Source organism: Gopherus evgoodei, chromosome 21 (assembly GCF_007399415.2).
Source record: "Gopherus evgoodei ecotype Sinaloan lineage chromosome 21, rGopEvg1_v1.p, whole genome shotgun sequence".
NCBI lineage: Eukaryota > Metazoa > Chordata > Testudines > Testudinidae > Gopherus > Gopherus evgoodei.
Window position 1 is genome coordinate 9684813 of NC_044342.1, and position 22546 is coordinate 9707358.

Consider the following 22546-nt stretch of genomic DNA (forward strand, 5'->3'; position numbering starts at 1 on the left):
CTGTAGCCCACAAAAGCTTATGCTCAAATAAATTTTATTAGTCTATAAGGTGCCACAAGTACTCTTGTTCTTTTTGAGGATACAAACTAACACAGCTGCTACTCTGAAACCTAAAATACAGGCAGCTCTCCTGGACTCCTTTCCCCCTCATTTTGTTCTCCCTGGGGATTCTATCCATCAGTTCCCTGAGGGAGTCAAAGTCTGCTTTTCTGAAGTCCAGGGTCCGTATTCTACAGCTCTCCTTTCTTCCTTTTGTCAGGATCCTGAACTTGACCATCTCATGGTCACTACCTCATAGAGTCCCATCCACTTTTGCTTCCCCTACTAATGTTTCCTGGTTTGTAAGCAGCAGGTCAAGAAGATCTGTGCCCCTAGTTCAGTGGTCCCCACCTTTTTGTGGAAGTAGCACATTCATGTTTTCAGAAGAGTGTGGCAGGCAGCAACAATTTTTCAAGGCTTATTTTGCATTTGTACAATAAATAATATGAAAAACATCGTATTTAATATTACATAATATATGAATCCATAAGATAAAATAAATACTTGCACATGTAAAAGGTATTAATTAAATTATTCATCAATTACTCTTTCACCTTACCATGTGAATTTGTTCTTTTTTGTCTACCTATATGAAAAATTAAGAAGTTTTTACAAAATAAATATCATAAACAGTTTTCATTTTATTTATTTTTTAAAAAGTAAAACATTGTTGAACTGCTGGTCCAAATATATTTATTATTCTTACTTTAACATAGATAGCCAGTTATAGTTAATTAAAAATATTCTTTATATTGTTACTTGTATCTGTATTTCAATAAACAAACAAACAAGTATGAAAAAAATTAAACACAAGTTAATCATGAGCACTCATCAGCACTTAATGGAAAACAAATATCATTAATTCATGTGGTTATTCTGATAAAGTCAGTGTGATTTTTGACACTGCATTTCTTCAGCCAATTTTTCATATTTGGGAGAGTAGGATGATATTCCCATTCATAAGCAATCATCAAGATGGGCATCTGTAAGCTGAGATCTGTATTTTGATTTTATGATGTTCATTGTTGAAAACAGAACTTCGCACAGACAAGTGGAACTGAAATAAGATTTTATTTTATATGCTACATGTTTTAAGGCAGGAAACTTTTTTCGGTCAACCAGATTCCAAAAGTTTTCATCTGTTGCAGAGGATTTTAGAATAATATAATTTTGAAGGTCCAAAATGTCCAGTTCTGCATCTTCTGTTCTTACTTGAATGAGACTCGCAATTGATGTAGCCATTTCTGTTACCTCTATTTGGCAAGTAAAAGGATTCACAAGAAAGGCAATTACAGACTCAATGGTGGTGAACTGTTGAAATCTCTTTTCAAATTGTTTCAGAAGTGTTTAAAAGTAGATAACAAATGGTGATGGGTTAAAATCACTGTCATATACCATTTTCTTCATACTTGGGAAATGTTCGAGAGACTTCGTCTTCATATGTGACATCTATAAGATCAGTTTTGCTTTGAATGATTTTATGGAAACTATCATTTGAGCCACATGTTTGTCTTTTCCCTGGAGCTCAAGATTTAAAAAGTTAAATTTGTCAGTGATGTCGGCTAGAAAAACCAAGTCCATTAACCAGTTAGAATCTTCTAGTTACTCAAAGTTCTGATTTGTGGACTTCAGAAATTCTTTGATCTCTTCTATTAGGTTTAAAAAATGTGCAAGAACTTTACCTTCACTCAGCCATCGTACTTTTGTGTGCAAGATAAGATCAGATTGTTTATCATCAACATCTTCCAACAGGACTTTCAAAAGTAGGTGCTGCAAAGGTTTCGCTCAAATACAGTTAATTATTTTAATAACAATGTTCATAACATGTTGAAAAGAGAGAACTTTGAGGCACAAAGCTTCTTGATGGATAATGCAATGATAAGACATAAAGTTTGAAAAGGATTCATTTTCTTACATTTTTCTTCAGAAACCAGAGAGAAGCTGCAGCCCCGCACCTGCCAGGGACAGAGAGCACCAGCGCCCACAGCCCTGGAGTTCTTTGTCCCTGGCAGGCGTGGGGCCATGGCTTCTCTCCGGCTTAGCCGCAGCCCCGCACCTGCTGGGGACAGAGAGAACCGGTGACCGCAGCCCTGGTGTTCTCTGTCCACGGCAACCACAGGCCCGTGGCTTCTTTCTCCTGCTGAGCACTAGGCGGGTGCACATACATGCCCCAGCGGGCTCCATGTTGCCTATGGGCACCTTGTTCAGGACCACTGCCCTAGTTGGTTCCTCCAGCACTTGCACTTGGAAATTGTCCTCTACACTTTCCAAAACTTCCTATATTATCTGTGCACTGCTGTATTGCTCTCCCAGCAGATATCGGGGTAATTGAAGTCCCTCATGAGAACCAGGGCCTGTGATCTAGTAAATCCTGTTAGTTGCTGGAAAAAATGCCTTGTCCACCTCATCCTCCTTGTCTGGTTGTCTATAGCAGACTTGGTGATTTCCTGTTCTGTTCATTCCCTCTGGGGCACCTGGCATTGGTCACTGTAGGAAGACAAGATTCGAGGCTAGATGGACCTTTGGTCTAACCCAATATGGCTGTTCTTATGTACTACTGATCTTGATGCTATTAAGAGCACTGTGCAGCATTTCTACAATTCTTAACAGTAGAATCTTATAGTGGAGTGATTAGGGTAGGTGGCTTGGAGTCAGAACTTCTTGCTTCTATTCCCAGCTCTGGGTTTAGCATGTAATCCAATGATTATGGGAGGAGTGGAGCAATATCACGACTCCTGGATTCAAATCCCCCCCTCTGCGAGAGCATGGGGTCATGGGTGTTATAGGTTATAGAAGTGAGAAAGCAGCTTGGGACCTTTTTTGTTCTGTTATGGGTAGATAGTGCTGGGTCATGGCTAGAACAGCTAACTGGGATTCAGGGTTGTTCAGCATTCTGTTCCTGATTCTACAGTCAGTCATTGTATAGCCATCAGTGAGCCCTTTCATCTCTGTGGTAGATGCTACTCCCATTTACAGTAGTGTAAATATAAAATAATTCCACTACTTTCAGTGACATTACCAGAGATTTACACTGGTGTATCTGACAGCACATTCTAGCTCTCTGGTCTGCATTTTCCTCTCTATGAAATGAAGATAAGATTCACCTAATATAATACTTCATTGAGTGGAATGATATACAGACCCCTAAAAAGCAGTTAGTCCTTACTCTGTTTTCCTTCAGCTTGGTGTAAATCAGCAGCAATCTCATTTGGTCAATGGGGCTGAATATCCTCTCACTCTACCCAGTGTAAATCTGGACTAACTCCACTGGAGTCAGTGGTTCGTCCACTCCCTGTCCCATCTTACACCAATCTCCACAAGCCAGGGGTCTGACTTCTGTGAACTAAGGTGGTTTTCACAAAAGAAGAATTATTTTACTGATGTAATCCTGACCATTGCCCTTCTCCTTCCCTCCAGAGGCAGCGCGTGATGTTCTGAGGAAGAAAATGTCCAACCAAACCACCTTGATCCATTTCTTTCTCCTTGGATTCACAGACATTTGGGAGCTGCAGATTTTGCACTTTGTGGTGTTCCTGGTGATTTACCTGGCAGCCCTGATGGGGAACCTTCTCATCATCACAGTCATAGCCCTCGACCACCATCTTCACACTCCCATGTACTTCTTCCTGGTGAACCGGTCCATTACAGACCTTGGCTTCATCTCCATCACCATTCCCAAATCCATGGCCAATTCCCTAATCAACTCCAGATCAATTTCCTATGCTGGATGTGTCATTCAAGTCTTTTTCCTCATCTTCTTGATGGGAACAGATTTTTCCCTTCTCACTATCATGGCGTTCAACCAATACATCACCATCTGCCAACCACTGCACTGTGAGAGTGATGAACAGGAGAGCTTGTGTCCAAATGGCAGCCAGTGCCTGGATCGGTGGAATTCTTTATGCTGCACTGCACACCGGGAACACATTTGCAGTAACTTTCTGTGCAGGCAACATAGTGGATCAGTTCTTCAGTGAAATTCCCCAGCTCCTCAAACTTGCCTGCTCTGACTTATACCTCAGGGAAATTCGGGCTCTCATCTTTAGTGCATGCATAGGTTTAAGTTGTTTTGGTTTTATAATTGTGTCGTATGTTCAGATCTTCAACACAGTGCTGAGAATCCCCACTGAGCAGGGCTGGCATAAAGACTTCTCCACCTGCCTTCCTAATCTCACTGTGGTTTCCTTGTTTATTTTCACTGGCATCTTTGCCTACCTGAAACCCACCTCCAGCTCAGCATCAAGTCTGGATCTCATGGTGGCTGTTCTCTATTCTGTAGTGCCTCCTTTGATGAATCCTGTCATCTACAGCATGAGGAACAAGGAGATCAAATTTTCATTGAGGAGACTGACTGTGGGGAGGTTATTCATCAAGAATTAATTTTCTGTCTTTTTCAAATAAATACTCTTTCAGTTTGTGTCTCACATTCCATGTTATTTATTTCCATAACAACACAATTTATGCAGAAGTGGACAAGATTCTGCTCTCAATTGCCCCCAGTGCAAATCCAGATTAATTCCACCGATGTCAATGTATTTGGGCTGATTTACAGCATCAGAAGATCTGACCCAATCCTAGGGTTAACATGGTGTGCATTTCATAGAAGGGAAGAATCAGCCTTTCATTCTGTGCTCAAGCAATGCCTATTAAACTGTGTTGCCACTTACACCTGTTCCAGGGACACTAGAAAGCAAGGATGGGAGATTCTTTCCCTTTTGTGTATTAATTAAAGTCAAAAGGGATCATCATGATAACCTTATCTGACCTCTTGCACATTGCAGGTCGCAGAACATCACCCACCCACTCCGGTAATAGATCCTTATCCTGTGGCTGAATTAGTGACATCCTCAAATCATGGTGTAAACACTTCTAATTACAGAAAATTCACCATTTACACTAGTTTAAACCTCCAAGTGACCCATGCACTATGCAGCAGAGGACAGTGAAAATCTCCCAGGGTGTCTGCCAGTCTGACTCCAAATATGGCGATCAGTTAGAACTTGAGTATGTGGGCAAGACCCACCAGGCAGATTCCTGGGAAAGAATTCTCTGTAGTAATTCAGACTCTTCCCCATCTAGTGTCCCATCTCCAGATGTTGGTGATTTTTGCTACTGGCAGTTGCCGATGGGCCACATACCATTGTAGGCAGTCTCATCATGCCATCCCCTCCATAAGCTTATCAAGTTAAGTCTTGAAGCCAGCTAGATTTTTCTTCCCCCACTGCTCATCTTGGAAGGCTGTTCCACATGGCATCAATGGAGTCAGACTGACATAAAACTGACATATGTGAAAAAATAATAAGACCTTAACATTTAGGGCTAGATCCTTAGCAAACCAGTGTAGTTCTATTCATTTTGATAGCACTTAACCAATTTACACCCTATGGGGATCTGGAATCCTGATATCAACTGAGATACATCCATCTACATGTATCCTTGATAGAAGCTACGTAAGGGTTGAACACAGGGCCTGTAGATTTTCAAGCAGGATCCCATAATCCCTAGGCTACAAGCACTAAGTGAATTAGTACAGAGATGAAAAGAGACTCATAAGCTGCTGTACAAGCTCTGACCACTAGAGGAGACAATGAGCCACACTGTGTTAGCCTGGGTTACGTGCACATTTCTGGAGTATGAGGATCTGAGTGACCGTGTGTACCTGAGAATAAATAGCAAAAACAATGACATGGGAATAGTGAGAACGTCTGGCCTCCAGGATGTGTGAGGTGAACTGAGTTCAGATAAAGCAGTCACACAGAGTCACTTATACAAACGCCACCTTCTGGTCTCTCTGTTTTACAAATCTCCTCTGTGCCCAATCCCCAGAGTTCATGAGTCTGTCACACCCTTACTAGGGAGCCTGCCTCTTTAGATCAAGCTGCAGGGACTCCCACCCTTTCTTCTGGAGGTCCCCGGTGCAACCACAAGGTACCAGCCAAGATACTGACCATCATATAAGTGCAACAGGGGCCCAATTTCTATATTTATCCTAGAATCATAGAATCGTAGGACTAGCCCAGTTCCCTGCACTCATGGGAGGGATAAGTATTATCTAGACCATCTCTGACAGGTGTTCGTTTAACCTGCTCTAAAAAATCTCCAATGATGGAGATTCCACAATCTCCCTAGGCAATTTATTCCAGTACTTAACCACTGTAGCATTTAAGAGGTTTTCCCTACTGTCCAAGCTAAACTGCTCTTTCTGCAATTTAAACCCATTGATTTTTGTCCTATCCTAGGAGGTTGAGGAAAATAAATTTTCTCCCTCATCCTTCCAACAATCTTTTATGTACTTGGTATCTGCTATCATGTCCCTGTGACACTCTCTGCTCCAAAACAGTACTCTGGTACCCCCATATTTTGCATGGTTATATGACTCTGATAGAAAGCAACAAAGAGTCCTGTGGCACCGTATAGACTAACAGACGATTTGGAGCATAAGCTTTCAGGGAGGGATTGCCCACTGCATCTGACAAAGTGGGTATTCACCCATGAAATCTCATGCTCCAATACATATGTTAGTCTATAAGGTTCCACAGGACTTTTTGTAGATTTTTACAGATCCAGACTAACATGGCTACCCCTGTGATACATGACTATGATAGGTTTCATACAAAATATGCCTTATGAGGTATCATTTAAAAATGATAAATATCCTGTTGCATTATATGTGCTATCACTGTATGGGAAGTTATGAAGTTTGCTATGTATGTGTTACTGAAGTATATTGTAAGATTGGAAACACCTACAATCAGCCTTTCAGGTATAACAATGGCAAAGCCAGCCAGCGTTGATGGCCCATTAAGGGGAATCCACACTACCAAGGACTATCATAGGATCTGTATACAATGAAGGCTTTTCAGAGGGAGCACATAGGGAATGGAGACTGCTTTACTCACATCATAGCAGAAGATCTTTCCAGAAAGCTGGAGGAAGCTGTAAAGGGGAGAAATTACATAATCACTTGGTCTCACTCCCCCGCTCCCCAACTGAATACCTAGAAAGACATCTTGTGGACAAAGGCTTTGAATAGAAGAGGTGGTCCCAGGCTGAAAAAGGAATCTCAGTCTGTGTCTGAAGGAACTATACCATCATGGTGAGACAGTGTTTGAGTCAAATTCTTTCTAGTTTGTAGAACTCAGATTGTACTTTTGCTTTTATTTCTTGGGTAACCAATTTTGATCTGTACATTTATTACTTATAATCACTTAAAATCTATCTCTCTGCAGTTAATAAAGCTGTTTTATGTTTTACCCAAAACTCTGTTTTGCTTGAAGTGCTTGGAGAATCTCCTCAGTGTACAGAAGCTGGTGCATATTGCCTTTCCTTTGTAGAAGTGGCGGATTGAGTAATAAGCTTTCACCGGTGAGGCTTCTGACCAGGTGTGATGGGTGCACCTACCTTGAACCAGCCCTTAAATGGTTAATTGTGCTTTTCAGGCTGAGGAAGCCCCAGCTCTCTGACTCTGCTGGGCATATTCAGCCTGGAGGCAGAGTATAAAAGGAAATAGCCCAACTCAGTGTGGGCAGGCTGCTGAAGGGGGGAGATGAAGACTGCAGGCTCTCTCCAGGGAGTTGCTACAGGCTCCAGATACAGATCCACAGGATGCAGAGCTTCAGATGGACCCCAGACTGCCTGTGGAGCCCAGAGAAGGGTCTGCGCCAACAGGATCTATGCCACTTGAAGACCCCAGAGATCCAGGGGAGTCATAGAGCATCACTGGGGGAGAAAGGGTAGGAGCCCAGGGGATGTATACTGTTCTCTGGTGAATGAACTGGGGAACCAGTCAGCGTGTTTCAGGAGGATGCCCACTGACTCAGTGGTGAGTACACTAACCACCACCATGGCCCTGGAATGGGGCTTGAAGAAGAAGAGAAGGCCCGAGTCCCCCTACTCTGGACACCACACACCCCTGAGTGGTGCCTCACTTCCCCAACGGGCCAAGAGGCCACACAATTCACAGAGTGTGGCAAATTTATTGACTCTGGACATTAGGACATGCTGCCTTGACTGGAAGGGTTACTTTAGTGACTCTGGCCATCTGCCTGCCTGACCTGGCTTCCCAGAAGGTGTGCTGTCTGCCAGAGGCCCGTATCTGAGACATTATGGAAGGATTCTTGAGGATCATCCACCCCTCTGACTACTACTACTACATCCAAGCAGAAAGTAATGGTATCTGTGAGGTATGAGCCTGAACAGATCATCTGTGACTACTGGGCTCTGGAAGTGAGGGTGAAGGAGCTGGGGGCAGCTGGTGTTATCTTTGATCCTCCCAGATGAGGACAGGAGTCCAGGCAGAGATCGACACATCCAAGAGGTGAATGCCTGGCTGCGTGGAAGGTGTCGTCAGGAGGGCTTCAGCTTCCTCAGCCATGGAATATTGTTCTGAGAAGAATGACTGCAGAGCAGAGTTGGGGTCCATCTATTGAAGAAAGATGAAAAGTATCTTTGGCTACAGACTGGCTATCCTAGTGAGGCTGACTTTAAACTAAGTTTGAAGGGGGCAGGAAACAAAATCCCAGAGGTAGTCCAGAGCATGGAGACCTGGCTGTAGGGTTGAGATCTGGGAGAAACATGGGCTATCTCATCATGAACAAAGGAGACACAAGAGGGATCACAGAGGGGAAATCTAACAGACATCTAATACGAGAGATATGGGGAATAAAAAGAAAGCACTAGAAATACAAGTAAAAAGACTGGTATTGTGCATCAACTCCTTGGTATGTCATGAGTGCGCTCACTCAACATCCCAACCAGCCAAACTGGAACTGTCAATCCCATATGAGCAGCGTCAGCAGAGACCAAGGACCAGTCCTGATCTGAAGGGAACACCTCAGAAGTGGGAAAGGCTAGTTCAATCTCCTAGTCCCAGTCACTTCATGTTCTCTCCAAGGAGACTGTGATATCCGTCAAAATGGACAATTGTTGCCTATCAAACGTGATGGGTTATGTAGAGATGAGTTCAAAACTGGGACAAACAATACATCAGTGTGTTGTGTGACAACTCCAGGTCATTTTAAGGATCCATCCATGCTTGTATTTGATGTCTTCTTGTTATGAAGGTAATATTTGAAATGTTTGGAGTCATATTTGCAAATGTAACTTTTTCTGAAACCCAAATTACACCATATTTGCACATGCAAATTAAATATTTAGTCTGGAACTTCAAAGGAGGGTGATGTAGTTAGTGCACTAGATATGAATTCAGAGGAACTTGATTCAGGTCCAGGTCCTCAAAGGCTTTTAGGCATGTAATTCCCATGAGCCTTGGCGCCTTGTTTTGCCACTTGCATATTTAGTGACATTGGGCAATATCCAATACGTAAGGGTTAGTTGTCTAATTATGATAGGCCCAGCTGAAAATCACATCCATACCCCAAAAGCCCCCCCTACCCCTCTAAAAATCAAACAAACCCAACAACATAGGTTTAGCTGTAAAACTTCAATGGGTCTTCTCTAATTTAAGCACTAATTTAAGCAATGGGTCTTCTCTAAGTTAAGCACTTGCTTATGAGTTTTTCAAGATTAGTACCTTAGTTCAGAATATTCAAAGGAATTAGTCTGGATTTTATGAATTCATAAACAGATTGCACTCTATGTTCTCAAGGAGACAATTTTGTCATCAATTGATTAGATTCATAAAGAAGCTCAGAATGAAACCTCAATCAAGTACCAATGATGGACATTTTAATTCTTGGTGAATAACCTCCACACAATCAGTTTATTTAATGCAGCTTTGATCTCCGTGTTCCTCATGCTGTAGATTATTGGATTCATCACTGGAGGCACCAGGGAACAGAGAACATCCACCACAAGGTCCAGACTTGATGCTGAGCTGGAGGTGGGTTTCAGGTAATCAAAGATGCCAGTGAGAAACATCAAAGAGACCACAGTGAGATGAGGCGGGCAGTTGGAGAAGGCTTTACACCGGCCCTGCTGAGAGCGGATTCTCAGCACTGCTTTGTAGATCTGAACATCAGACACAATAATAAAAACAAAGTAGTTTAACACTAAAAATACAATGAAGGCATTACCCCCAACTTCACTGAGGTACGAGTTAGAGCAGGTGAGCTTGAGTAGCTGGGGGATTTCACAGAAGAACTGGTTGATGACATTGGACTGGTAGAAGGGTAACTTGAAGGTGTTCCCAGTGTACACTGCAGAGTAGACAATACCAGTAATCCAGGCACTGACTGTCATTTGGACACAAGCTATCCTGTTCATCCGCCTCTCATAGTGCAGTGGTTGGCAGATGGTGACATATCGGTCGTGCGCCATGATGGTGAGTAAGGCAATATCAACTGCAATGAAGATTACGAAGAAAAAGACTTGGGTGACACATCCAGGATAAGAAATCACCCTGGTGTTCATGAGGGAATTGATCATGGATTTGAGGATGGTGACAGAGATGGAGCTGAGGTCTATAATGGACAGATTCATCAGGAAGAAGTACATGGGGGTGTGAAGGTATTGGTCGAGGGCTACTGCTGTGATGATGAGAAGATTCCTCGTCATGCCTACCAGGTAAATCACTAGAAATACCACAAAGTGCAAAATCTGCAGCTCCCGAACATCAGAGAATCCCAGGAGAAGGAACTCACTCAGGGTGGTTCTGTTGGAAATTTTCTTTCTCAGTTCATTGTATGATGGCTGTGGAGAGAAGCACTAAGATAGTGGTGGGGATTACAGTGAGAGAGGGAGTGCCAGTGATTCCATGCTGCAATATCTCATGATGTGAGTGTCAACGATGAACAGTGCTTATCATGCTCTTAACTATGAGTGGTGAGTTATCATATATGTGCAAATTGGCATGGGTCCCTTAATGTCAATGGAACTGTATCAGTTTACACCATCCAAAGATCTGGCTCAGGATGTGGCTCGATAAAATGCTATGTGAAGGATGGGGCAAGCACCTCCAACACCAATGATCTAGCCAAGATATTTCCACCATTGTGGAAATATGCAAACTTGGATGTGGAGGTAATGTATTAAAAAGCTAATGCCTGGTTTCCAGTTTCCGAGGAGTTATGACATGGAATAATAGAATCTTAGAATATTAGGATTGGAAGAGACTTCAGGAGGTCATCTAGTCCAACCCCCTGCTCAAAGCAGGACCAGTTCCCAACTAAATCATCTCAGCCAGGGCTTTCTCAAGCTGGGCCTTAAAAACCTATGAACTCATAAAGCGTCCCCAGTGAAGCTCAGTTGAAATAATTCCACTGCAACACCACATAGACGATCTCTTGCCTGTTTCCCAAACTGATCTCTGGCACCAAATCCCAGCTGCATTTTCATCTCTGTGTGATGGGAGGCTAATACCATCACTCAGCTACATCTGTGTTGTATAATTCCCCTCTGTGACTGTATATCTGGCCCCATCAGGAGACTTATTTTCTATTCCTGGTTCTTCCGTAGACCTGCCGTGTTACCTTGAGCCAGTTACTTACCCTGCTAATACCTCTGTTTCCCCTCCCTCCCTTTCTCTGTCCTGTCCACTTAAGTTGTAAACTCTCTGGGACATAAGCAGTGTCTTACTATGTTTGTGTGCGCTCCACCTGAGTATTTCTGGTTAGCAGGCATCAATGTGAGACAGAGGATACAGTGCTAGAACAGGAGATCTGGGGTCTAGCCATGTTGCCCTCTTCTATGTCATTGAGCAGAGACAGGCTTCGTCTGGGGGCTTCAGCTCTCTGTGCCTCAGTTTAAGGGAGACTTTATGTATAAAGCATAGTCAGAGGATACTAATATTGCCACTTTCTCAGTTTTACCATCCTGCACAAATCTCTTTGAAACAGCAATAAATGTGATATTGGACAATAACAATGTTGGCCCATTGGCTTAATTATTAGTTTCCAATCTGGGGTATTCAGATATTTTCTGTTTAAATCATTTCAAAGGAAAAGTGGACTTTAAACTGAAAACATTTTTATGATAGATTTGTCCTATCCTTAAAATCAATGTATGTATTGGAAAAATCTTTTTCTTTTTTCAAAAAACACTGTGACAATTTTTCAGTATTTTTTAAGAGCAGTAGTTTGGTTCTTGATTCACAAAACCAAAAAAATGTTTGGTTTCTACAATTTCAATGAAAGTAGAATTTTTTATGCTGGAAAAAAATGAGCAGCTCTAGATGTTTGCTTTAATGATAGTAAATGTTTCAAAGAGTTCCAATTGTAACTCATAGTTCTAGTATTACATTGCTGCAGTATATTAGCACCCAAACATATTTAACTGAAATGGCAGACTTATAGCATTGGTCTTTGTGGAATGTTTGCCAGCCTCTGAAGCACTGGACAGTCCACTGCCAGGATTCTTCACTGTCTGTCTGTACACTTATCAGTAATGCCTCATCACTATGTTATCAAGCTGCTGTCTCCCAGTCCCTTCACAATATTTCTTGTGTTGCTGGGTCTCTCTGCAGATCCAAGCAGACAGGGACCCACTCCGCAGATGAGTGCTCTCCTCCTTGGGCAGGCTTGGCTGAAATGTGAAGGACTGAATGGGATTGGGGACTGAAAGCCCCTCCCATCTCTGAAATTGATCCTGGCTTGTGCAGGATTCAGACACAGTCATAGAGCAGGACCTTGCCATAGACCTTGCCTGGAGCTAAATAGCTGAATCTGGTCACCAGGGCAGTGAGCCCAGCTCTGATCTCATCTCAGGAACAATCCACCTTGACAAACTTCCCTATCTGACTCTAACCCAACAGAAGGGGAAGAGCACCCAGCATGGATCTCACATGATGGCAGCTTCCCTGCAAGGATCCTTGGTTAAAAACAAGGCAGGGCTGAATCCCATATGGCATCCCAAGAAGATTGCCAAATAGGATATATATTGGTAGCAATGACATGTGACCTACAATAGCTCAGAGCCCAGTGCCACCAGAGCCCCAGCTGGCCCGAAATGGCCTGTTCCTTCATTAATGCCACATAAACAGCTCTGGGGGAGTAGAGATTGTTTTTCCTCCTACATTTTGTCAGCAGCACTTGGGATGCAGCCTCCAGAGGAACCCACAGCTGAGACTTCTCTGGGTGTTTGATGTTGGTCACTAAGAGGTACCTGGAGGCAAACACTAAAAGCTCAGCACAATCTCCTAAAATAGTGCAAACTGATACAGTTTCATTGAGTTCCGAGTAGTTAGAGATCTTCATACAAAGTGGAGATGTGGTCCTTTGATTTCAATGGAGATACTTAATTTTACATTAGCTGGGGATCTGGCCCTAAGATGACCATGAAGCTATGTCACTTTTCACCAGTTGGGAATCAGGCCTCATTGACTCCACCGGAGCTACTATTGATTTACACCAGCTGGGGATCTGTTCCCTTAAACAATTTCAAATCCATTTTATTTGCCTGTGAATCTGAACTGAATGAGAGACAAAAGTTTCTATCCAATCGGCACTTTCTTAGCTCTTTGTCCTATGGAATTAATTGCCAGAGTGTAACTTTTAATGGTTAAGGAGCAATTCATTCCGACTGGGGACAGAACTTTGGAGGACTTCAGTGTTGCAGAGATTTTCTGTATCTGAATTTCAACTACCATAGGGATGGATGGCCTGACAGTCTTTTGTTCTTTCATTCTTTCAGCAATTCTATATATATATTAGAGCAGACAACATGAAAATAAAAGGCACGTTAGACTGCAGGTGCAATGCTGCATGCCATCTTAAAACTGTTTATTTCACACTGATCCAGTTACTAATGCTATCCTAATATCACATTTCCATATGAACAATTTCTGTAGTTTGTGTAGAGATGTTATGTGATGTTGAATGGCAATGTGGATAGTCCCCATAATTTTGTCTGGGTGGACAGGCAGAGGATCACAAATGAGAGAGGAACCTTCCACAACACAATCTCTCTGCTGATGTACAATCCATGTGCTCTAAAAATAGTCTGAGAACTTCAAGACAGAAAAGTCTGCCTAGTTCGGTCGCTTTTCAAGATTGGAACTAGAGAAAAGCAACATTTTAAAATACGGCTCAAAATAATTATTGTCTTAATAGTAACAAAATGGCAAATGCTAATGCTGAAGGATCCCTAAAAAGACATGGACTAGGCTACAGCTATACCGCTATAGTGCTAAAAGCTTAAAGAAGTCCTTAGACTCCCAAGTTACTAAGGCCAAGTTTTAAGGATATTTAGGTGCCTCTAGGAAATTATTGGGGCACTTTTGAAAAAGAATCATAGAATCATAGAATATCAGAGTTGGAAGGGACCTCAGGAGGTCATCTAGTCCAACCCCTTGCTCAAAGCAGGACCAATCTCCAACTAAATCATCCCAGCCAGGGCTTTGTCAAGCTTGACCTTAAAAACCTCTAAAGAAGGAGATTCCACCACCTCTTTAGGTAACCCATTCCAGTGTTTCACCACCCTCCTAGTGAAAAAGTTTTCCCTAATATCCAACCTAAACCTCCCCCACTGCAACTTGAGACCATTACTCCTTGTTCTGTCATCTGCTACCACTGAGAACAGTCTAGATCCATCCTCTTTGGAACCCCCTTTCATGTAGTTGAAAGCAGCTACCAAATCCCCCCTCATTCTTCTCTTCTGCAGACTAAATAATCCCAGTTCCCTCAGCCTCTCCTCATAATTCATGTACTCCAGCCCCCTAATCATTTTTGTTGCCCTCTGCTGGGCTCTTTTCAGTTTTTCCATATCCTCCTTATAGGGTGGGGCCCAAAACTGCACACAGTACTCCAGATGAGGCCTCATCAATGTCAAATAGAGTGGAATGACCATGTTCCTCTATCTACTGGCAAAGCCCCTACTTATAAAAGCCTTCCTCTGCCACTTCCGAGGGCTCCGATATGTCCGTCTGTTCCACATGATATCAAAGGAGTCAGACTGTCATAAAACTGGCCTACGTGAGAAAATAATCAGACCTTAACAATTAGGGCTAGATCCTTAGCAAACAAGTGTAGTTCTATTCACTTGATAGTGCTTAACCAATTTACATCTTATGAAGGTCTGGCTTCCTGATTTCAATGGAGCTACATCCATTTACACCAGCCAGTGACTGGGCCCATTGAAGCCGGTGCTAATATGACAATTTACACAAGCTGTGGCTCTGACATGTACATTTTTCCCAGGAGCTCAATCTATTCAGATTGACAAAGATAACGTCAAGGACTGACTTGAGCACAGTATACAGATACCTACATGGGAACAAATGCTTCATAATGGGCTCTCCAGTCTAACAACCAAAGGTATAACATGGTCCAAAGACTGAAAGTTGAAGTTAGACAAATTCAGAGTACAAATAAGGTGTAAATTCTTAACCAGTGGAACCATTTACCAAGTTTTGTGGTCAAGAAATCAGATTGGATGATCACAATGGTCCCTTCGGGCCTTGGAATCTATTAATACTATTGGTTGACAGCCATACTGTTGTGAGTTATGGCTTGCCTCTCACTTTGCAGATAAGCCCTTAGAGCTGAATGCTGATTATATCAGTGTAAATCTAGACTCGACACTGTTGTGGTTTTGCATGCGTACATGACCTGAACATGATTGTGTGTTTGCATGAAGACTGGACTCTACTGAGTGTTTGTGTATATGTGGGCTGTACAATATTGTGTGTGTTTGGCTGTATGCTATTGTGTGGCACTAGATGATAATGTCCTTTGATAGAAGCTATGTATGGCTTCAGCACAGGGCCTGTCCATTTTCAATGAGGATTCCATACTGCCTTTGCTACAAGCACTATGTGAACTAGTATGGAGAACACAGCAGACTCATAAGCTGCTGTACAAGATCTGACCACTAGATGGTAATAAGGAGCCACTCTGTGTTAGCCTGGGTTAGGAGCACATTTCTGGAGTATGAGAATCTGAGTGACCGCGTGTACCTGAGAATAAACTACAATAACAATGACATGGGATTAGTGGGAAAGTCTGGACTGCCCAGGCCTCCAGGATGTGGGAGGTGATTCAGTTCAGATAAATCAGCCACACAGAGTCACTCGTACATATGCCACTCACTGGTATTTGTGTGTTACAAAACCCCTCTGAGTCCAATCCCCAGAACAGGTGAGTCTGTCACACCCCTACCAGGGAGCCTGTCTCTTTAGATCAAGCTGCAACCTTATCTCTGCTGGTCCCTGATGCAACCACAAGGTACCAGCCAAGATGGTGACCATCATGTAAGTGCAATGGGGCCCTATTTCTATATTTATCCTAGAATCATAGAATCGTAGGATCAGTCAAGTTTCCTGCACACATGGAAGGACTAAGTATTATCAAGACCCTCCCTTACAGCTGTTTAAATAAATTGCTGTTAAAAATCTCCAAAGATGGAGATTCCATAACCTCCCTGGGCAATTTATTCCAGTGCTTAACCACCCTGACAGTTAAGAAGTTTTTCCTAATGTCCAACCTAAACCTCCCTTGCTGCAAGTTAAGCCTATTGCTTCCTGTCCTATCCTCAGAGGTTAAGGAGAATAATTTTTCTCCCTCCTCCTTGTAACAATCTTTTATGTACTTGGAAACTGCTATCATGTCCCTGTTAGACTCTCTAGTACCACAGTAGTACCTTGGCACCCCCATATTTTCCATTGGCTGTGACTATGATAAAAGTATGCCTGGTGAGGTATCATTTCAAAAATCTTAATATAAAAAAAATTAATATCTTGTTGCATTTTATCACTGTATCCTGTATCACTGTATGGGAAGTTATGAAGTTTGCTATGTGTGTGTTACTGAAATATATCGTAAGATTGAAAACACCCACAACCAGCCTTTCAGGTAGAAGAATGGAGAAGACAGCCAGTGCTAAAGGCCTAGTAAAGGGAATCCACACTGCTAAGGACTATCACAGGATTTGTATACAATGAAGGCTTCTCAGAGGAAGCACATAGATAATGGAGACTGCTTTACTCACATCATAGCAAAGGATTTTCCCAGCAAGCTGGAAGAAGCTATAAAGGGAGGAAGTGACACTATTGCTTGGTCTCATTCCCCCCACAACTCAACACCCATAAAGATATTTTGTGGAAAAAGGTTTTGAACAGGAGTGGTGGCCCCAGGCTGAAAAGAGAAATCCGAGTCTGTGTTTGAAGGAAATATACCATCATGGTGAGACATTGTTTGAGTCAAATCCTGTCTAGTTTATAGTACTCAGATTGTAATTTTGCTTTTATTTCTTGGGTAACCAACTTTGATCTGTATGTTTATAACTTATAATCACTTAAAATCTGTCTTGCTGTAGTTAATAAATATGTTATATGCTTTACCTAAACCAGTGTGTTTTGCTTGAAGTGCTTCGGGAACCTGCTCAGTGTAATGAAGCTGGCAGATTGGGTAATCTTTCACCAGTGAGGTTTCTGATCAGGTGTGATGGGGTGTACCTAACCTGAACCAACCCCTAAAGGGTTAACTGTGCTTTTCAGGCTGAGGAAGCCCCAGCTGTCTGACTCTGCTGGGCCTGTTCAGCCTGGAGGCAGAGTATAAAAGAAAGCAGCCCAACTAAGTGTGGGCAGGCTGCTGAAGCAGGAAGATGCAGACTGCAGGCTCTCTCCAGGGAGCTGCTCCAGGCCCCAAGTACAGGTCCCGAGCATGCAGAGCTCCAGACAGACCCCAGACTGCCTGAGAAGCCCAGAGAAGAGTCCGCGCTGGCAGGAGCTATGCCACTTGAAGCACCAGAGACCTGGAGATTCTGTGGAAAATCACTGGGGGAGAAAGGGTAGGAAGCAGCCCAGGAGACTTGGACTTTTCTCCGGTGAGTGAACAGGGGAACCAGTCAGTGTGTTTCATGAGGATGTGCGCTGACTTGGTGGTGAGCACCCCCACCACTGCTAGAGACCTGGGGTGGGACTTGTAGAAGAAGGGAGAGTCTGAGTCCCCCAACCTGGGTACCACAAACCCCTGAGTGGTGCCTCACTTCCCCAATGGGTCAATAGGCCACACAGTTTTATAGAGTTGGACAGCTTTACTTAATCTGGACATTAGGTCATGCTGCTCTGATTGGAAGGGCCACTTTATTGACTCTGGCCATCTGCCTGCCTGACCTGACTTCCCAGGAGGTGTTCTGCCTGCCAGAAGCCCGTATTTGAGACATCATGGAAGGATTCTTGAGGATCATTGCAACTAGACTAAACTAAACACTTCCTTGTTTCTCAGATTATATCTGAGAAGGTTTATTAGTGGGCTCAGATTAGCATAGAACAACTACAGCTTCCTCTGTGTAGCTCTTTCCATGCACCTCTCAGCAGCCATCACAAGTGAGACCCTCCTGTAGCTTCATTCCAGCTAATAGAAACAAAGGAGAGAGTAAAAGAGCAGCTTTCCATTCCTTGGTGATGAGAAAGCAAGAGGCCCCATTCCCATCTCATCGCCTCTCACCCATTTGCTACCCCATAAAACCCAAAGCCTCTTAATTTGACTGGTTGCATTGCAAAATTTCTCTGTGCCAGAAGATGCTACCTTGAGAGGAAGTGCATTCAAAAATAAAATTGATTTACACAAAAGACTGCATTTTCATGGAGGTTGTGTGTAACCATCTTACTTGATGCCATTAAAAACACATTTTCAAAGGAAGTCACAACTTGGAGTGGACCTGTGTGGAGTTCAGATGGTGACAGATTCTGGGGAATGACTAGATGTGTTTTTCCATCATAGAGTATTTATATAGTTACAAATATGTATAGCGACACATATCTATTACACCTCAAACTGTAGGCATAGTCATGAGATGAAAAAATAGGATTTCACCCCAAGGGATGCTGTCCAGGATCCTAAACCCACTAGCCCAAGGATGGACAACACTGGACATACCCATTTCCACTTTTTTCCTGGAAGGCCACACAGAAAATAGGTGACAGAGCTAGGAAACAAATTATTTTTTCTAGTGCCTAAACCACCAGACCTTCCTGCCTCAGCCTGGGAAGGAAGGAGATACAGCAGCTGTGCTGTCTACATGCTGCATGGCTGCATAGGATCACTGATGAGAACTTAGCATGCATACTGTATTGCATGATTGATATAAAAAAGGAGCAGCTATACTGCATAATGTTGTGCAGCTATCAGCAGAAGCTCTAGGGTGGAAAAAGGGGGTAGCTATACCATACCCAGAGCTCTACATGGTTGCAGAAATTAAGGGATAAGAAAGAGGCAGCTATAGGGATAGATTCTCAGTTCTAGTAAACTCATAGCTCTGTTTACTTTAATGAGGCTACATCAATTTGCATCAGCTGGGGATCTGGCCCATTGACTCCAATGGAGCTACAGCTTATGCCTACCAACTGGGGATCTGGTCCACAGATCCAGCAGAGCTACGTCAACTTACATCAGAGGAGAATGTTGTTCACTAACCCCAATGGAGATACATTGGTTTACACCAGCTGGGGCTCTGGCCCACTCACTCCGATGGAGTTCACATTAATGTAATCCAGCTGGCAATCTGGCCCATTGTCATCACTCTGAAAGATAAACTAGTGCTTCATAATATGATGAAAGATTTTCCACCAGAGGCTCATTAGGTTAATTCACTAAATGAAATTACATTTGGGAAAACACAAGTCAGTGGCATGAGGCATTAATAAAAACAAAGCTTTGGAGACATAAAAGGTTAATGGTCATGGGTTGAAGTGAGACCTTATTAAAAAGTTTTGAGACTCAACTGTACTTCTTAAATACTTTGAACTGGACTGGGAACAACAATCTTCCCCACAGGATTTGCAATAAGAAAGAAATTGTTAGTCTTAGGCTTCCCTCAAAACACCAAAATAATTCAGGTCAAGGTGACACAGCTTTCCCCAGAAGTGGACGATACATTGTGATGCACTAACTCAATGGTTTTATAGACTATGCTAGAATGTTTACACTAGCTGATGTGTGCATACACACAAGTGTACATGTGTTTCTGTCTGCATAAACCATTATCCTCTTCTGCGTGGTTTTAGATACTCTAAAGTGTGCTCTTTTTTATGCTTTGTAGAACTGATTTTCTTGAGATAATGTAAGGACCAGTACTTCCAAATCCACAATAGTCTTGGAGTGTGTGTGACATTCTATACCTTGGTGGAGCGTACAGTAACCCCCATATTCCTCATTTTCATATAATCGTAATCTCACATATAAAGCATGCCTTGTAAGGTATCAGCAGAAAGGTTATTTTATTTCCAATAGAAACAAATTTTTAAAATTATAATACATATAATCCATCAGGTACAAAAAGCTACATGCATAATTTGCTCTGTATTTATGCTGAAATTTTTCAAATAATGCCATGGATTTAGCTGTCCAAGCTGAAATACAATAGGAGTTAGATGCCTAAGACCCTTAAGCTCCTTTGAAATCCCCAGCCTAAGTCTTTGTCCCATATCTCCTACACAACTAGGCTTCCTCCCCTCCATTTGTCTTAAGGAACTTTGGCCCAGATCCACAAAGTGATGTACAAAGGTGTTGAGACACTGAGCTCCCTTACAGCCTGGAGCCCCCCCTGGGCTATGGGATATTCAGATATGGGTCTTCCTCAATCTCTCCTGTCAGAGTGGCTCCACTTTAATTAAATAATTGAATAATTACATATTAATTGGGACATAGAAAAAGCAAGAAAACTTTATAGCCTGACGGTTAGAGCACTCACCTGAAAAGTGGCTGATCCCTCTTCAATCCCTTTCCCTCAGCAGGCACAGTGGGAACTGCAACAGGAGTTCTCCCATATCCCAGGTGAGTGCCTGAAACCCCGGGCTAAACGTTATGAGGGAGAATGTAGGTGCCCCGAGGCCTAGATAAAAGAAGCAGTGCACATGCGCAAAGGCAGGAAGATAGGTGCAAAAATGTTGGTGCTAAGTGAGTTTAGGAACCTATTGGGTGAGGCACCCATCAGATGTCATTTTGTGTATTTTGGTAATGCCTAAAAATGGGATGCAGGTTCCTAAATCTGGAATTAGGCACCTCACCCCTCTGTGTATCCAAGCCTCTGAGCCTGGATTTCATCCTGTTCATCCATCTATCTGACAGGATCCTCAGCCCATTTCTAAAAGCCACCATCCAGCCGTGCGCTGCAACAGAAGCCTGCCCTTGTCCCTTGCCATCACCATCCCTTTTCTAAAACTCAAAATGAAAGAGAAGCAACAACAGAAGCCAGATGAGAGTGAATCATAACCTGGCTCCCTGCCAGACTGTAAGGTCAGAGATCACAGGCCAGACTTGTCTAGCTATGATTGTTTCCATTTTCAGTGTACTTTAAAAATTAGCATGGATTCTCTGATCTCTTGTCAAGGCCACACACTCACTCCTAACATGTGCCAAAGCCTCCTTGACATTTTTATTTCTCAGGCTGTAGATGATGGGGTTGACTAGAGGAGTCAGAACTGTGTAGAAGACGGAGAAGACTTTGTTTAGGTCTCTCAGAGTGGGGTTTTTTGGAGACAGGTACACAATATTCAAGGTCCCATAGAAAATGGTCACCACAATGAGGTGGGAGGAGCAGGTGGAAAATGCTTTTTGCCTCCCAGTGGTAGATGGAATTCTCAGGATTGTGATGATGATGCAAACATAGGAGATGAGAGTCAATAGAAATGGGGGCAGGGTGAATATGGAGGCCAGGACTAAAGTGACAAGTTCGATCGGGCGGGTGTCACTGCAGGAGAGTTTAATCACTGGGGTGAAATCACAAAAGAAATGGTCAATTTCACTGGGGCCGCAGAAGATTAAACGTGACATCAGAGATGTTACTATAGCACTAGCCACCATCCCATTGATCCAAGACCCTGCTGCTAGATGGAGGCAGAATTTGCCATTCATATGAGTTGCATACTGCAGTGGTTTGCATATTGCTACATATCTATCATAAGACATGACAGACAAGAGACAACACTCAGATCCTGCTAGCCAGGTAAAGAAATAATATTGCAAGAAACAGCCATTTACTGAAATGACATATTCATTTGTCAGGAAACTGGCCATCATCCTAGGCAGGATGGTGGAAGTGTAGCAGGTGTCCAAGCAGGACAAATTCCCCAGGAAGAAGTACATGGGGGTGTGAAGGTGCTGATCAGCCACAACTAACACAATGATGAGGACGTTTCCAGCCACAGTGAGAATGTAGATCACTAGAAACAGCAGGAAAAGAAAAACATGCAGTCCAGGATGACTCCCAAATCCCAGGAGGATAAATTCTGTGATGGTTGTTTGATTTCCCTGGTCTGTTTTTGCCATGAGGTGTATCTAGGACAATTAAATGGAAGTCTGTGACATTATTTGATGAAAATGATCTTAAGTTTTTATGCAGCAATATAAATGTAATTCCATAAATATTACATAACACAAGTCAGTTGGCTAAGACTAAAATGGTTGGTTGGAAGACTCACAATTGAGTGCCAGGGTGTCTAGAATCATGGGTTGGAATTTTTAAAGGCATCTAAGGGAGTTAAGCATACAGCTAAGGTTGACGTGAAATGGTATTTGTGTACCTTAATTTCTGCTACTTCTTAGAAAATCCTATGTCTTAAAAATCCATGAAAAGATCCATCCTTAAACCCAACAAATGACAGACATAATCA

General features: G+C 42.8%; 2 protein-coding genes across 2 annotated transcripts; both read right to left on the bottom strand.

The window, feature by feature from the left end:
* Positions 1-9726: 9726 nt before the first annotated feature.
* On the bottom strand, positions 9727-11361 carry LOC115638010 (olfactory receptor 14C36-like). The gene is made up of 2 exons (XM_030539610.1): positions 11287-11361; positions 9727-10689 (listed from the first exon to the last, which is right to left on the bottom strand). The coding sequence occupies exons 1-2, from the start codon at positions 11359-11361 to the stop codon at positions 9727-9729; spliced, it is 1038 nt and encodes a 345-aa protein (XP_030395470.1).
* Positions 11362-21227: 9866 nt separating this feature from the next.
* LOC115638012 (olfactory receptor 10A7-like) lies at positions 21228-22202 on the bottom strand. Its single transcript, XM_030539611.1, has one exon. It carries the CDS (start codon positions 22200-22202, stop codon positions 21228-21230), a length of 975 nt encoding a protein of 324 aa, XP_030395471.1.
* Between the last annotated feature and the right edge of the window lie 344 nt (positions 22203-22546).